The 16,799-nt window shown below is 38.4% G+C and overlaps 1 protein-coding gene across 2 annotated transcripts; it reads right to left on the bottom strand.

Moving 5' to 3' along the window:
• Positions 1-782: 782 nt before the first annotated feature.
• On the bottom strand, positions 783-15,709 carry COLEC11 (collectin subfamily member 11). Of its 2 annotated transcripts, none has more exons than XM_053459878.1 (8): positions 15,554-15,709; positions 10,732-10,878; positions 9,887-9,958; positions 7,200-7,271; positions 5,424-5,477; positions 4,055-4,150; positions 1,351-2,832; positions 783-1,320 (listed from the first exon to the last, which is right to left on the bottom strand). In XM_053459878.1, exons 2-7 carry the CDS (start codon positions 10,850-10,852, stop codon positions 2,423-2,425), a joined length of 825 nt encoding a protein of 274 aa, XP_053315853.1. In that variant the 5' UTR covers positions 10,853-10,878; positions 15,554-15,709; the 3' UTR covers positions 783-1,320; positions 1,351-2,422. The 2 variants fall into 2 exon arrangements, with proteins under 2 accessions (XP_053315853.1, XP_053315854.1); XM_053459879.1 differs by having other exon boundaries at positions 1,351-2,814; positions 15,554-15,702.
• Between the last annotated feature and the right edge of the window lie 1,090 nt (positions 15,710-16,799).

Here is a 16,799-nt window from a genome sequence, read left to right as displayed (position 1 = left end):
GGCCAAGGGCATTTCCTGGTTGGTCACAAAGGAGGTGTCAATAAAGGCATTAGAAGCACCTGAGTCTATGACCACTTTGGCGGCCACCCAAGAGAGAACAACCATAATCAGAGCCCGCCTAGAGTTTATCCCTGGCAAGTTAGGAAGGAATGTAGCAAATGCTCACTCTGGCCACATAGTATAGACATAGGCCCTCCCTCCTTTGGTACACTCTCTCCGCCTCAGACAGCCAGGTAGCCCCCACTTGCATGGGCTCAACGCCCTCCAGTAGAACGTCTACATGAGGCACAGAACGAGAAGGAAGAACGCGTGAATTGGGAAATGGCATATAAATGAAGGCATATCTGGAATCAAGAGAATCAAACTGGCACTTAGTGCGCGGACATGAAATGCATATAAATATTTAAGTGATCCTATACAGGTTTATAAAAGTATATATTTCTCCATAGATGAATCCCGTTTTAGTCTTGAAACCTAATTTAATGTTAGAAATTTACCAGTGCTTAATAAAGAAACAAAGATAATTGGTTTTTAACCTATTGAGCACTATGAGGTCTTGTTTATGTTCTTGTTTATGTATTGTTTATCTGGATAAGAACGCACGGATTTGCCAATTAGTGCTATCAGCATTCTGTACTCATCACTCAGAGTCATATAAGAATTCCAAACGATCTGCAATCCTATTATGAGATAAAAATGTTAATGAAGGACACACGCATTGTCAACATTTCCTTCATCAACAAACTATGTATGCCGCCCTTAGTCCCAATGAGAAGGCTGAGTTTCTTTTCTCACAGATGTTTAATGCACATATCAAGTTCCAACACAGACATTTACACCAACACAGTAGAACTAAATAAAAAGGACGAATATGAAAAACAAATAATCAGACATACAGTTACATCAAAAACAAACATGACTTGAAACTCGTAACTGGACAGAAATAAATCTACATACCACTTTTGTTTGCTTGTGAGATAAGAGAGGGGTTTGTAACCTTGAAAAGAAAGCTTTGTATATTCATAGATGGCTTATAATTTACAGAAAACACTTGAACCCCTTTACCACCAGGCATGTCATGCAAAAACAGTCAGTTAACGACCAATGACGTGCCTGGCATGCCATTGCATTACTGTATGATGGTGGACGCTTGATTTAAAAGACCTTAGGAGGTGTCGCTGAATGCCTCGCTGTCGAGAGCGGTCACAAGCGCCGCTGCAAGAGATTTTGCCTCTCACAAGATGGCGTCCTTTAAAAAAATAAACAAGTTCTCAAGAGGGTCTCTCCAGACACATAGCTTCATGAACAGAAACTTCCTTTCTGTCTTGTCAATATCAGAAAGATTACAACACTAGATAGATATCGCCTGGTCGAAGCTTTAATGGGCAAAACATCTTTGAGGAGTATGTGCGTGCATAGATTAAGCACAACCAATAATATTTAGCTGTGATAATATTACACTATTGTATTGTTTCTTTGTTTGTTCTGCTATATTGCTGAATGTCCATATACAAGATACATTGTCCTTTTAACCCCACAATAACTTGCATCGCTCCAACATGTTAAATTGTTTATCGCGCAATAATTTATGTGTAGTAATATACTTCTTCTTCTCTGTCTTAGAGCTCAATAAGTACCTGCATTACTGTGGATTGTATATAATTTAACAGAAAATAACCTTAAATTATAGAAGCAGTCATGGCCGAATCACTGACCATGGCACATCGGGGTACATTGCCTGGTAATCATACCTGGGAACTTTCCTAATGAGCTGACCCAGAGACTCTTGAAATATTAACCCTTTAAAAGTATATTGTGAAGCTTCTGTGTAGTTACTCACCAAATATGTTAAGCAAATGACTCTAATGCAATTTCTAATGGAAACTTTTATACATTTAATTGAGTCACCTGCATTCAAGAAGGGATATCAACTTTAACACTGGCAGCAAAAGCACCAATTGGAATGGGAAGACGTCAGCTCCCTGAGAATCTGCCCCTCCCCCCTGAGATCCTAAGATTGGGGCAAAACCCCTGAGTGTTCCCAGGTATGACGGCATGCTAACATGCCATTAAATTGAATGAGGCATAGTTTATGTGGCCATTAATGTTTTTTTTTTTTTTTAAATGATGCGGCTGTTCCTTTAAAATGTGCAAAAACAAGAAAACATTCATACCTAAGATTAGTCTTGGCAACAACATCTTTCCTTTGATTGGCTGTTCCCTAATGTCTTCGAATCCTTTATAACCAGTGAAGGGGAGGTATTTCAGATTAACATACGAGTTAAAAGGCACGTTGGTTTTAGAAAATAATAATAATTAAAAAAATGTTTTAAAATATCAACTCAGTGCATAGACATTTTTCTGCTATACTGGTCAACATAAAGTGTTTTTGGAATACAGGATTGCTTTAAAAGAAGCAAAATTACAAGCTTTCTTTATCAAACTCACAAATAAAATACATTGTAATGAGGCAAGGAACATCGTTCCATCCTCCAGAGGAAACCATTTCAGCACAGTCCTCTTCATCGTATGCATTGTTAGGTTCTCCCTGGCGCCATTTGTTGAAGGTCTGCAACGGGGATCGGTCAGAATATACAAAATGGCCTTCCTTTTCCAAGTCATTGATCCCAATGAAGACTCTGTTGAGGCCAGCTTGGTTAATGTATGAGGCAATCAGGCTGTTGGTAGACTCGTCTTTTGGCATGCTGAGTGTCCCGCCTCTGCCTTGGCAGTAAGCTTGGGCATCAATGTACTTCTTTTCTTCCTTCACAAGTAGGTAGATCTTATTATCTGTCTCACGCACTCCGGCAACAACTGCGGGGGAGGGCAGTGCTGAAAAGTGAGCACTCGTATTTCCATAACAAGCCTTTTTTGCACATTACAACAGTTTAATAGCAGAGGAGAAGACGAGAAATGCCAAATATTGCAAAAAAAAAATTAGGTTTATTTTGTGTTTGTGATGGTTTTGTTTACTAAAGACATTGGCCAGAAAATAATAACTAAAAAAAGATTTTATGTATAATCAAGAATAACAAAACATACTGTATATACATATAATATATACACATATATACACATTATATAACCAAAAGTATGTGGACATCTGACCATCACACCAATATAAACTTTTGGCCATCCCATTCCAAAACCGCCGGCATTAATATATTCTGGGAAGACTTTCCACAAGATTTTTGAGTGGAATTTTTGCCCATTCATTCAAAAGAGTATATGTGAGAATGAGAAGGCCTGGATCACAATCAGAGTTTCATTTCATCCCAAAGGTGTTTGATGAGGTTGTGGCTCTGTGCAGGCAACTGCAATTCTACACCAAGCTTGTCAAACCATGTCTTTATGGACGTTGTTTGTGCTCATGGACACAGTTATGATGGAATAGAAAAGGGCCTTCCCCTAACTGGTGCTACAAAGTTGGAAGCATACAATTGTCTAAAATCTCTTTGTATGCTGTAGCATTAACATTACCCTTCACCGGAACTAAGGGATCTAGCTCAAACTCTGAAAAAGCGTCCCCAGACCATTATTCCTACTTCACCAATGTTTATGGCAGGCACTATACATTCTGGCGGGTTGCATTCTCTTGGCGTCTACCAAACCCAGATTTATCCATCAGACTTCCGGGTAGTGAATCATTATTCATTACTCCAGAGTCCAGTGGCGGTCTGCTTTACACCATTACAGCCAGTGCTTGGGTTTGTGTGCAGCTGCTTGACCATGGAATCCCAGTTCATGAAGCTCCAAATGGGATACTCTGGGAGTATGTGGCATCTTATAACAGTGCCACATTTAAAGTCACTGATCTTTTCTGTTACTGCCAGTGGCTGTCTATGAAGATGGCTGCCTATGTGCTTGATTTTAAAATCTGTTTGTAATGGTGGTGGCTGAAATACCTAAACTCATTAGTTAGGAGGGGTGTCCACATACTTTTGATCCTTTCTTTTACTTCTGCAGTGCACAAAAGATGTCTATACAACCAATAAGCAAGATTATGGGCTACATTATAAATGTAGAAACTAGAAACTAAGCAGAAAATACATACCATTTTTTATAAATTTCAGTTCTGTTGTCAGTTGGGCCACTTGGATATCCATCTCGCCAACAGCTTTTCTAAGATGTCCACACTCACAGGGGATGCCTGAAGAATCAACGGCCAAATAATTATGACCCGTTCCAGTTGTGACAATTGTTTGGGAGGGTTGGGTTACTAGGGATTGAATTAAACAGCTACCAAATTGCATTTGCCAATGCAACACAGTTCTATAATTTCATAACAGGTTTATGGAATGTATTTGTGTTGTTTCATAATAGCATATGTGAAAATCTGATGCTGTTATATCACCACCTAGTGATTTTAATTTGAATTATCCCTTTAAATTGATAAAATCTATCAAGACAAGTTCCATTGTGCATGTATCAAACATATAAACTGTGATGAGCAGCAACGAGAATATAGCCTGCATGCCCTGGCTTAAGCCTACTGGCAGTAGACCTAGGGTGGCAGCTCCAGGTGACCAGCAGCCCCTCTCCTGCATAACTGGGGTAAATCACCATATTGGGCAACCTGGCTCCCTGAGCATGTCACCGCTCCATGGGCTCATTGGGGATAGTCTTTGGAAGTGCCTCATATACACTAAGGAGGGCCGTGCCTAGCTGCAGTGTGCCCGTAGAGTGCAGTGCACTGGATGCAAGGGGCTGAGATACGTCACAACTTGTGGGTACTAAAGCTTTATTTCTGATTATATATTGTAGAAAATGTTGGAATTCTCTTACCCTTCGAGTGCCGAGGGTTGGAACATATTTTTGTTCCCATGGTAAGCTGGGCCAACCTTCATAGTTTTGATACAGTTAGATTTATCATATGAAACAGTTTGCATCTATGTATAACTTGGCAAACCATATATCACATATATAGTTGGCACTGAAAAGTGTTTATTTTTTTGTTTTTTTAAAAAAAAGCACTAGAGTTTGTTTTTTTAATACTAGTATCACTAAGAAACATTGAAAATATCTTGTTTTTTGTTTCAACAATGACTTTTGACATAATACAATGTTTGTACCTTAATCCAGTAGACAAGAACACTAAGTTCTTATCATATTGACTTGTTGTAAACAACAGAAAGTCTGACCCTCAGACCCTCAGTTAAGGTCTCCAGGGAAAGTGTGGAGTTTGAAATGTAACTAAAATATTGCAACTTTCTGCAATGATGACCCACAGGTCTTTAGAAAAATAATAATGCTTATAGGAATAGTGTGAAAGGCATTGCTACTCAATACAACATTTATTTAATTATATCTGTATTATCTTTGATTATGCAAACATCATATAATAATTCGTGCTTTGATACAGTTTGAGAAAAAAAAAGTTTTATGTTTGTCTTTAATTCACTAGGTTTAGCAATAATATATACCTGGATCTCCATTTGGCCCAGGTGGACCCATTTCACCAACATCTCCCTTTTCACCTGAAAAAGAAACAATATTGTTAATAGCTTTCAATTTAGTACTTTTCATTATTATTTTTTTCCTTGTGGCTATTTTCTCAAAAAACCAACATTTTAAAGCTCCTGGTTGGTGGGTTATCCATAATGCTTAGAGTATATATACTTTTGCTGAAATACGATGCTTGTTTTTTTGTGGAAAAGTCTGCTTAAAATGTTCTGTATTTTAGGAATATTCCTAAATAGCTGCTCAATTAGTATGAAGGCTGGTTCTAGACAGGTGCCAGAGATGCATTGAACCTGGTGTCATAGTGGTAATTCTTCTTCCCATTCCCCAAACTTCATCCAACCATACTAGACCTTCAATCTCCAGCAATTCTCGACCTACTACAACATTTCCTCTCTACCTCTGGAACATCTCCTGTCTGAACATAACTATGTCTCCATCTTTGCATAAGCTCTCACGCTCAAAGGGCCACACAATAGCATCCTCAACATTGCTCATGAACTGCTGAAAGTAGTTAGATGATCTGCATCAGACTTTGTGCACTATAAACTAATTGAATGCTTCTATTACTCAGCCCCATCCTTTGCCAAGCAATCATGCTCTCATCTTCTTACAACCCTAAACATCTCACCCATATCTTATATCCACAAATGTCACCACCCACTCTAATCTTACTGCCTCTGATCTTGCAGACTCTGTCAGTACTCTCCTTCTTTCCTTTCACCTCTAAGCTTCTTGAACAACCTGTCCGTATCCCCCCTAACTACCTTGAATTAAACTCCCTACCTGATGTTCAATCTATATTCAACATTCTACTTAGACTGAGTTTACTAAAATGAGCAGCAATTTACTCATTGCTAAATACAAAGTTCACTACTACACACTACTTTGCTAATCCTTCTCTACCTTTCTGCCACCTTTGACGCTGTGGACCATCCACTTCTTCTTTGAAGCCTTCACAATCTTGATCTCCACGATACGGTTCACATCCTACCTCTATGGTCACACTTTCAGTGTCACTTTTTCCATTAACTCACCTTTTCTACTTCCCTTCAAAGTTGGTATACCCATAGGGTCAGTTCTAGGACCCCTTCTCTTTTCACCTTACACCTATCACTTGGCATATTTCATTCCTTGGCTTACAGTACCACCTGTACACTGATAACACTCAGCTCTACCATTCTTCCCCTGATCTATCTCCTTCTGTCTTTGAATGTGCTGCTTACTGCCTTGCCTTTATTCAAATTGGAAGTCTGCATGATCCCTAAAGCTCAATCTCTCTAAAACATAACTTCTTATCTCCCATCCAACACTCCAAGTTTCCCTCCAAGCTCTAGTCTACAACTCTCATGCTCACATACAAGTTAACTCCCCTCCTCCCACTTACCACTGCCTTAATCTTTCCTAGCTTCAGTCCTGCTGTGAAATGCCTCCCACCATACCATTTTACTCTTCAGTCACTCTGTACATATTTATTTAAACAATGTTGACACTGAGATACAGTTGTGTGGCTGGTCCAACGCAAACATTTGTACTTTCACCTCTTGTTTAATATATTCCCACCACCTTCTAGATGTTACCTCGTTTGAACAGGGCCCTTCTTATGGTTTGTTTCTGGAAATCCAAATTGTTATATGATACCCTAATTTTTACATTCTCTTTACCGATTAAACAGGAAAATAATAGCGCTATATATATCAATAAATAAGAATTCTCACTCCTGATTCATCTGGACATACCTTTGGAGCCAATAGGGCCAATTTTCCCATGGCGGCCCATGCTTCCCTTCATTCCTTTATCACCCATTTCTCCTGTTAAAAAAATCAATTTATAATACACAATATACAACATAAGATTTGGGCAATACATATTGCTGGAAATGGTAGTTTCTCACATCACTCTACGTAGCTCATCAAGGTGCAGCTACTCTGAATAACAGGACACATTGACTTACTATATCAAAACCACTACATTCTTAGTTTATCCAAATGTGACAGAACCCTCCATCACTGGGGCCACTGGAGAGGCCTGACAGCCAGCCTCCTCCCCATTGACTATGAGCCCTGGCTTTGTAAAGATTTCTATGTCTACCCCCAGAAGTATATCATCTCATCACTTGCTGAGGGGGTTATCTCTAGCACACCCACCCCATGGCGCACTACTATGTTGTATAAGTCAGTCCCCGCCCCCCCTAGTTCCATCACTACAGACATTTACCCCGGCCAAACCTTGGAACTGATTCCGGCCAGTCATAGATAGTGGAGGCGAGGACCTCATTGTATTGTTAATCCCTTTACTGACCCTGTTGTCTCTGGGAGGCAGATTAAGGGGGCGGTTTGTATCCAAATATCTTGATTTATGTTAATGTATGCTTTGCTGGCTATATCCAGCCATGTGCGTGAAAAATAAAGCAGTATTCGTTTGGTTATACCCTACACTGTGTCTTGGCTAGTGACTGGGAAACCAGGGAAAGAGTGTGTTGTTCCAGGCCAAGGGAGCACAAGTCAGCGGAGGTAGTTGGTCGGACTATCCAGCTCCGTAACACCAATTATCACTGATTTTGCACAGCTTATATTTTTAGGTAGGGTAATCTTGGCAGTTTTTTCAAGAATATGTAACCAAACCACGTTTGCTTCCATGTTCCTGTTTCCATAACCCTCAAGACTTCAGGTGTCCAATCCAGAACACCTTTGTTGGGAGCTAATGTCTCACGGCCAGGATCGCCATCAGAAATCTTGGGGCCCAGTACAGGCTTATAGCCTGGTCCTCCATATTCATCCCACTGACCCATATATTGCTCTGCCCATGTTCCATCCATCACCTTGTAGACACACTAACACCATACACTCACGTACGTGCATGCTAAGTCTATATGATGACATACAGATGCTAATGTCATATGGTAAAATACACAACACCATACGCTCACACTCGCTTACACCACACACTTATACGAATGCACACACTATCCAAAAACATATATTAAAATACACACTGACTATACATATACACTATACATACTATACATATACAGTATACACACACACAAACACACAGACTAACAGTATATATATATATATATATATATATATATATATATATATATCACTTTGTTAGCTTTGGAATAATCACACAAGTTAAATACACTAATTTACTTTTTTTTCTGCGCAACACATGTTTTATTCACTTATTTTGCTCATTTTCAAAGATCACTATTGTGTTTGCTGCACTTTTTTGTGCAAATCACCTGCATCACTTACTTATTATATATTTTCTACACTATGTGATGCTAGTTGTCTGTGTATTTATGTCTCCCTGTGCTTACCAAGATTCACAATAAATTGTAGGTAATTTTCATTTTTTTTTTTTTTTCAAATAAAGTTTCCACACACATTGTCGCATATGTCATACTGACAGACTATAAAGATATAATGGCTGGCCAGGTGCAAGAATGACTTTTCTTGTTAATTTGATGTATGAAATGTCGCTGTTTATAGATGTCGGAAAAAAATATTCATTGCATGGAATCAGTTCAGTTCATAAAATACTTCTGCGTTTCTACAATTACAGAGACACGTGCGTCATAGGTGAAGCAGTAAAGTTTCTGTCTTGCATTAATCTAAACATACGGTACAGGCTCGAACCTTGGTGCACATTATAGGTGAACATGAATTTTGATTCAGTGTTATCTGTAATTATGGGAACTTGCGCTAAACCTTGTGGGCATCATTTATTTCAAGCTCATTCTAATTCATAGAATTTTAATTGTTAATCCTTATAGTGTCAGAAGGGAAAGCATAGCTTAATTGGCCTTAATTGGCTCTTATATCAGACAGGATTGGTCATAATTAAGGTCCAATTGAAATTGTTAATTAACCTTACTAATACAAAAAGGAGTTCTAATAGTAATCAAAATAAAAACAACAGGGGTGCTCTTGGTAAGCAAACTGATGTGGACCAGGGATCCAGGGTTTTACAGCTTCTATCCTTATTTTTTGGTTAAAACTCCTCACCTTCTGGTTCCCAGATATGGATTTTCCAAAAATAATAATTTCCAGGCCTTTCAAAGTGACTCCTTTCCCTAGACAACTGTGAGGTTAGAGTAATATCATGGACAAAGCCTGAAAATAAAGTGTGGCTTGGAGGGGAAACCCAGCTACTATTACTGCACCCTCAGAGTAACATATTTAACGAATAAAATATAAAATTACTCAATACCAAGTTGTATTGTGGATGTTGCCTTGTATTTATTAATTGGGGAAAAAGCGTAGCATGTTTAAATGTATAAAATTTATTTTTAGTATAAAATGGACACGTTCATTCTACCAAAAATGTTTTGAATTTTATAGTTAGGGAAATTGAACAGCTCAAGGGGTTTCAAATCACGCCAATTATAAAAATCTATAGTGATATTTACAGCACTTACCTTTTTCACCAGGTGGGCCAACTCTTCCTGGTCTTCCCGGGGCACCCTTTTCTCCTTTCTCACCATCATCACCTAAAAGAGCAATATTGCTACAGGTTATGAGTCTACCGTGTAACTCAGCTCTGGTCGATCTACAATAAGCTTTAAGTTTTTCCTTATTTGTGTGCAGGTGTTATGTGGCATGAATGAAACATTTCTGGTTTGAGCCAAACATCTTGACAGTAGCAGAAGGAATATAAATAGCCTTATTTCTCTTTTTTTGTCATATGTTAAATTGTACTTATATGGTTATTTTTTGGTTTTGCAAGTTTAAGACGAGGACATGCGATTCGACATTCAACTCGTATGGAACCCTTGAAATTCACACTCACGTTAGATAAGATTAGCCAGTGTCAACTCATCAGGTGTGTGGTGGTCAGCATTAACATTAGTTCTAACATTAGAAGTGTAATGCATGCTGACTATATATATATGACAATTCAAACAATCTTAAAAGTAACCTTTTTGACAGTTATTATTCATGTCAAGTAGCTCTTCTTAGAAGCGTAGAGTAAAGCACACATGTCTCTGGGTAAGAAGAGCAATTATTAGTGGGAAATAGACCATTTTTATATGTACATCAGAAGTTGACACCCAAGACTTTTATCTGACACGGCATATTTTTGTAGATTCGATTACAGGGTATATTGTAAGACTTCTTGCATTCACAGATAAAAGGCATTAATTAAAATGACCATTTTTAATCCAACAGCACAATCAACATGTATGGGGTGTTAAGCCCAGGTATCACACTAACAGTGGAAGATACATTGGTGGAAAAGATTACAGGCAAACTACAGCTTTACCTTTCAGACCAGGCACAAGTATCTGCACAGAACAAGCCTCCTCCGTTATATGTTGAGAATATCCAGATGCCAACAATGTCAGGAAGACCAGAGTGACGGAGAAAACCAGATCTTGCTTCATAATGAGGGCCAGCAAGTCATTGACTCCTGAATGAAAGAATGTATAAACACAAAGCGGAATCAAGACATTTCCAGCAGATTGTCAGCATTCATTAGATGTGTGTATTTCCTGGACACATCACGATCGACTCATAAAAATGATATATATATAGTTATTTGTAAAATAAAGTGTTAAGAGCAAATTCTTTCATATAACACTCACAATGTTTATTCTTAGAGGAAACCAAATGAGGCCTTAGAGATTGTCAGACATTGCATTTGAGGTAGCTGGGCTGTTTTGGGATACCAAACGAAACATTCTACTTCCACTTAGGAGTGGATAGTTTGTGTGTGCGAGCATTGATGTGTATGCGTAAGTGTTTGTGTGTTAGCATGGGCATGTATGTGTTTGTGTGTTAGCATAGATGTGTATGTGTAAGTGTTTGTGTGTTAGCATGGATGTCTGATGTAAATGGTAATGGTCCGCCATGCATATCTTTGTAGTAATAGCTAAGTCACTATCATTTTGTCGAGATGGTTCTTTCTAATGCAAAGTCTTATCGGAGAATTGTTACTCAGGTTTTTTCTGCACACACATCAGCTTCGGTAAACTTATAGTTAAGCAAAAATTGATGAAAGTTTCTCTGTACATATAAAAAATATAAAAATTTTAATATATATAAAAAGTGGCCAGAAATAAGCACCAAGGTCACACTGAAATGTTTACAAGCAGTATCAATGTTTTCCTAGGGTGGAAACTACTATTTCCTGCCCATTTTTGGAGATAGGTAACATACTCCAACTCTACTAAGGAATCAAAAAAGTTACTTGCAAACAGTTATGCGCATCGTTGAGGATTGTGTTAAATACTATTTTGGGATACTCGCTTGATAAAGGTGCTCTAGTCAAGGCATTGAGTTGTACCTCAGGTCCTGGTTTCTTGTTTTACATGGTGGGTTTTTTTATGTTTTCTTTGACACTTAATGAAGTATGTTCACTAAATGGAGAGTTGACAGGTGAGTTTACACGAAAGTTGTGGTTCTGAAGTTTGTGCTACAGAAAGAGCATGACTGGCCCTGTATAATGGAGAATTAAACAAGTACAATTTCTCCAATGTCTCCTTACCCATTAAATTGTGCATTATGCAGGGCCAGTTCAGCCTTCCTGCTGGAATATCTTGCCAGCGTTAGCCCTTCATAATGAATAGTGGAGTGTGGGAGTTGAAAGCAGACTCTCCTGCAAACTCGTTTGGCAACGCTGCCTTTAGTGAATAATCCACAGGGACCTGCTTATGTCTTTGATGTACATCTATGTAAGACATGATTGATTTAGGTTTTATATACTCACATTTAAAATGAAATGTATATTGCCTCATATAGATTGTTTTATCCTTTATGTATAATTCATTCTTTATTTAGTTTTTTTGGGTGATAAACGGTCGCCTTTACCTGTTAATCATTTTCCAGTTTCTGCTTTTTCTATAAGTTTTGGTAAATAAGTAGGATTCTGATCACCTGTTATCTTTGCAGCTCCAAAGACGGAAGGTAGACAAAACCAAAAAAAACACCCAGATAAATGAATGAATGAATACTCTCGGAGCCAGAATTCCAGGATGTTTTGGTGTCTGCCCAGATGTTTTAACTTAGGATAAAATTTGACTTGATTATTCAATTGAAATCTGGCCTCCGAGGCTTCAACTGGCTGACTTGTTTTCCTTTTACCCCCCCTTTACTCTTCATTTGAAAATGTCAAAGAGAGAGAGTCAAAGGATCGGAAATAGTTCTTTGGAATTTCTACTAGGTACTCTGTTTAGGGTGCAGTCCAAGTGCAACACAAGGGTCAAAGCAAACAAGCGGCTTCTGACTGTAAGAACTGGAGAGACATCAGACAAAGATTTCAGACGAGATTCCCAAAATATTTTTCAAATAAGAGAAGACTTAATCTAATGGCGTCCAGGCAGGAAATTTCACAAGCATGCATAACGACGCGTGAATGTATCTCTTTGAATTTGAATGTATGTGTGCTTAAAACTGTATTTGAGAAAGTAATAAAGTTGGTTTTTTTTCTTCCAAAAGCATGCAAAAATCAAATAAAGTGTTACTTTTTTATGTATATTGTGCTTAGGTGCCCTGGCATTACAGGATATATACTGAAAGCTTCTGTATATCTGTCTTAACTAACAGGTTCTTGGGTATTTTGGGTGGAAAATAAACGGAACAGCCTCACAGCAGAAGTGGGAGAAGCGAATACGGTGAGGGAATCTAAACATTCATGGGATAGGCATAAAGCCATCCTGAATCTAAAACGAGACCAACGACTCATTTAGGCACAGTAGACGGACCGAATGGTCCTTATCTGTCATCAAATGCTATGTTTCTAATAAGAACTTATATCGTTTTTAGAAGTAGGACAATGAATTGTACCGTATTACTGCAGATAACAGCCGGACGATTCATCCAGGCTTACTGTATACTTCATGGATTAGGAACCTCACATGGGTTCTGTCATATGATCCCATATTTTACAGTGGAATACATCTAATGTTTACAGATTCAGATAAGCAATAAGTATGTATTAATGATCACCTCATTCACTTATCTGTTACCTTTTTTTAAGTTACTAATTATGGTTGGCTGGTTCGGGCAGCCTTTGTAAGGACGGGGGGGGGGATAACTTTTGATTAGATAATACCAGCTCTGCCGGATCCTGATACGGATCTCATCTTACAGCAAGGTATATTTAAAACCTAACGTAGAGGAGTTCTATTTTATTTGGCAAATGTGTGTAGCCATAGATTTATTGTTTGCACTTGACCATGCGCTATGTACCAGGCCATGTTCTATATTTACCGCGACATAAAAAAGGCTATTGAGCCGAGTCCTGTGTTCCAGGGCATGAAACAGACCTCTAATGTCTCAGTTCTGTGATTACTGGCAACATCGACAATCCAACCGAAAGGCCGTCTTCACACCTTAACCTTAACCCCTTTTGTGCTCCTTAAGCGGTAACATTTTATGTGCAATAACATGGTTCTCGGTATGCAGGGACGAGCACACGTCGAACATCATTAAATAATTATTAGTCTCTTTCATAAAGCAACATAACGCTCCATAACATTCAGGGGAGAGATCGTACAGGTTATGCGACCACAGAAACAGATGTTGCGGAAAGCACTCTTTGACTGAGTTGGGTGAGTAAGTGGCCTTGGGACCAGCCATAGACTGGATCTAAAGTAGGACACATTTGAATTGTGGACCGTTTACTCAGATCATATAAGGTGTCCAGCTGAGTTTCTACACCTAAACACAACGTACCAACAGAACAACAGAGTTATCTGACCAAAAAACACACACATGCCCCAACCGTATCCCAATTAGAAGAGGAAAGCCTAGGCCGGCACAAGCCAATGCTGGAAATGTCCGGGGGGGGGGGGTTAATAGCAGTCTGTCCGTGCTGTTTAGCTTCAGCTTGGAGTACACATGATGGCTACATTATTAACCTGACACTGTTTTGAAACATCTCCCCCAAACAATGCATGGACACAGGCAGCGTAGAAGTGGTATATGATATACATATTATTTTTCTAGACAAGAATTAGGAGATACAGAATTTCTCTATATGGTTATAAATCCAGTGCATACTCACCTTACTGGTGGAGGACAGTATTAGAAAGAAAAAACATTTCCACGATGCCACCTTCTTCGTCGGTAGGGTGTTGCCACCACTACCTTTTCTTACTGTGGAAAACTCTAACGCTTTGAGCTTTGGAAATACGAGCGTCTCTGCCCTCTGTAGGGTGCCCACGTAACCTTGCCCATGAAGAACATGAAATCTGGAGGGCTTTATTGTGGAATCAGCATTTCTTTTGAACACCGTGCCTCACCAGTAAGTAAATATGAACTTTACATAACAATAAACTAATACATAATTATTTTAAATAATAATCAATACGCTGACAAAGTATTGAAGTGATATTCAAGTCCTCTTTTAATGCAGATGTATAACTTGACTATCTACGTTTTCTTTCAGTTAATATCCCAGATACCTTTAAGGGGATTTTTGCCGAATTTTTGGCAACGGACCAGGTTACCTCGGGCTTATAAGGCCATCTCATTACGACATTATATTATATATTATATATTATTCTATTCTATATTATAGAATAGAAGTATAGCAGTGTTAGAGGATATAGGGATCTTCACGGTTATCAATATATTGCAGTTATACGTGATGTTCTTAAAGTTAACCCTTTGAAATGCAGAGTTTTATACATTCCATAGTAAAGTCTTGAAGGGATGTAGGGAACCTACACGTTATCTTAACTCTGTAAATGTCAGAGATGTGCTTCTCTCCTCTTAGGCTCTAAGGTTCCTGTAAAAAATGTGTTATATTTATATATATATATATATATATATATATATATATATGTAAATTGTATTTTCCATACTTGAAATGTAACTACATTTTTTTTTTAATAATGTAGGCTACTTAAAAGCACCAACACAGTCTGCAGCTCTGTACAACAGGCAGATACAGCCTCCAAATATTTGATGACCTTACGCACATTGAAATAAGAGAGGAAAACAGCCCAGAAAAAAAAAGATTCTCAAAACCTGTCTGTGACCAAGTCTGTGGTTTAATGCCCAGCAAGAAAGACTCAAATTTCACACTGGATAGAATTCTAAACTCATGAATAGTGGACTACGCGGGACGGATCTCTTACCTTACGCTTCCCAAGAGATGTGGAGCTCGATGTGACTTGTGGTTTGCAGTACACGCCAATCTCATTTCTGCTGTTTACAGAAGTCTGACAGATCTTAATTGAAAAAGATACCTTCAGCTTCCAAACTCAAATAGACCGGAGTGTTATCTGTAAACAGCTTCCTGCTTGAAACTTTTCAGCTGCTCCGCGGGATAATTAGGGACTAAGTGTGGGAAAGCTGGAAACGCCACGTGACGCACAGATGCTTTGGGGGTATGTCCTATTTTTCTGAGTTTTTTAGTCCAAAAAATACAAATAATGTAGACGGTCAGGCTGGTTCTGGTCAGGATTAACATTTAGAGCAGAAGACCTGCCTCAACATGATGCTCATCTATAAAGGGGAAACATGTTGGAGAGGGTTACATGCATTTCAATGCATTGAGGGAAGTTTATTTCAAAGAAAGAGAAATGTTAGAGGTTGTAATCTAAAACTAGAGGATCCGTGGTTTAGATGTCATGTTTTACTTCACTGAGAGGGTAGTACATAAATGGAACAGCCTCCCAGCAGTGGTAGAGCCTTGAGACCATAGTCTGATTAAGGTCATCAGGAAGAACCAGCAGACTAGATGGGCTGGATGGTTCTTATCTGCCCTCAATTCTATGTTTCTATGAAATATACAGAAGTATTTGTTTAAAGCTTATGGAACTTGCCTGCGTTATTTTTTTTACAACAATATGATTGCGGTCCAGAAAAAGAATTGGATTTCCACTCACTCTGCTGAATTTCACACGTCTAAATGCTGTACTAGCAACATTATTCCTGGCAATTTTTTTTTTGCCTTTTATTAACTGTAATTCCCGGCTCTTATTTATTGCACCCACACAAGCAATATACTGTTTTCAGGAGAAAACTGGTTTTCTGAAGCCATTTATATACACTAGAATTTAGTATGAAAAAAATAACAAAAAGTAGGTAAAATATGAAAAAAAAATCCACATTATTGCAGTTGGTTGCTTGTAAGTACAGAAAAGAAACTTTGTTTTTAATCAAAATGTCAAGCTTTTGGGATGTTATATGGTCTAAATTAGAACAGGCACAACTGCACATTTCTAGTTTTAAAACTTGGAAATGTTACCAATGGATTTAATGGCCCCACGTCTCATTTGAATCAGTAAGAAGTGGCCAACCCAGGGTATTTGCCTTGGCCAAATGGATATCTGAGCTCCAAACTAGGGATTAAATTCAGAATTGGGTGTGCTTTTTTTG

This window comes from Spea bombifrons, chromosome 3, assembly GCF_027358695.1.
Source record: "Spea bombifrons isolate aSpeBom1 chromosome 3, aSpeBom1.2.pri, whole genome shotgun sequence".
In the NCBI taxonomy this organism is placed as follows: Eukaryota; Metazoa; Chordata; class Amphibia; order Anura; family Pelobatidae; genus Spea; species Spea bombifrons.
The sequence above is the reverse complement of the archived record's forward strand: the minus strand, read 5'-3'. Positions and strand labels throughout refer to the sequence as shown.

Bases quoted from the DNA above. Each gene is read 5' to 3' on its own strand.
- COLEC11 (XM_053459878.1), bottom strand. From the start codon at position 10,852: ATGAAGCAAGATCTGGTTTTCTCCGTCACTCTGGTCTTCCTGACATTG. The intron at 9,959-10,731 runs GTAAAGCTGTAG...TTGCTCTTTTAG, and splicing joins ACTTGTGCCTGGTCTGAAAG to GTGATGATGGTGAGAAAGGA. The intron at 5,478-7,199 runs GTATGTCCAGAT...TTTCTTTTTCAG, and splicing joins TGGCCCTATTGGCTCCAAAG to GTGAAAAGGGAGATGTTGGT.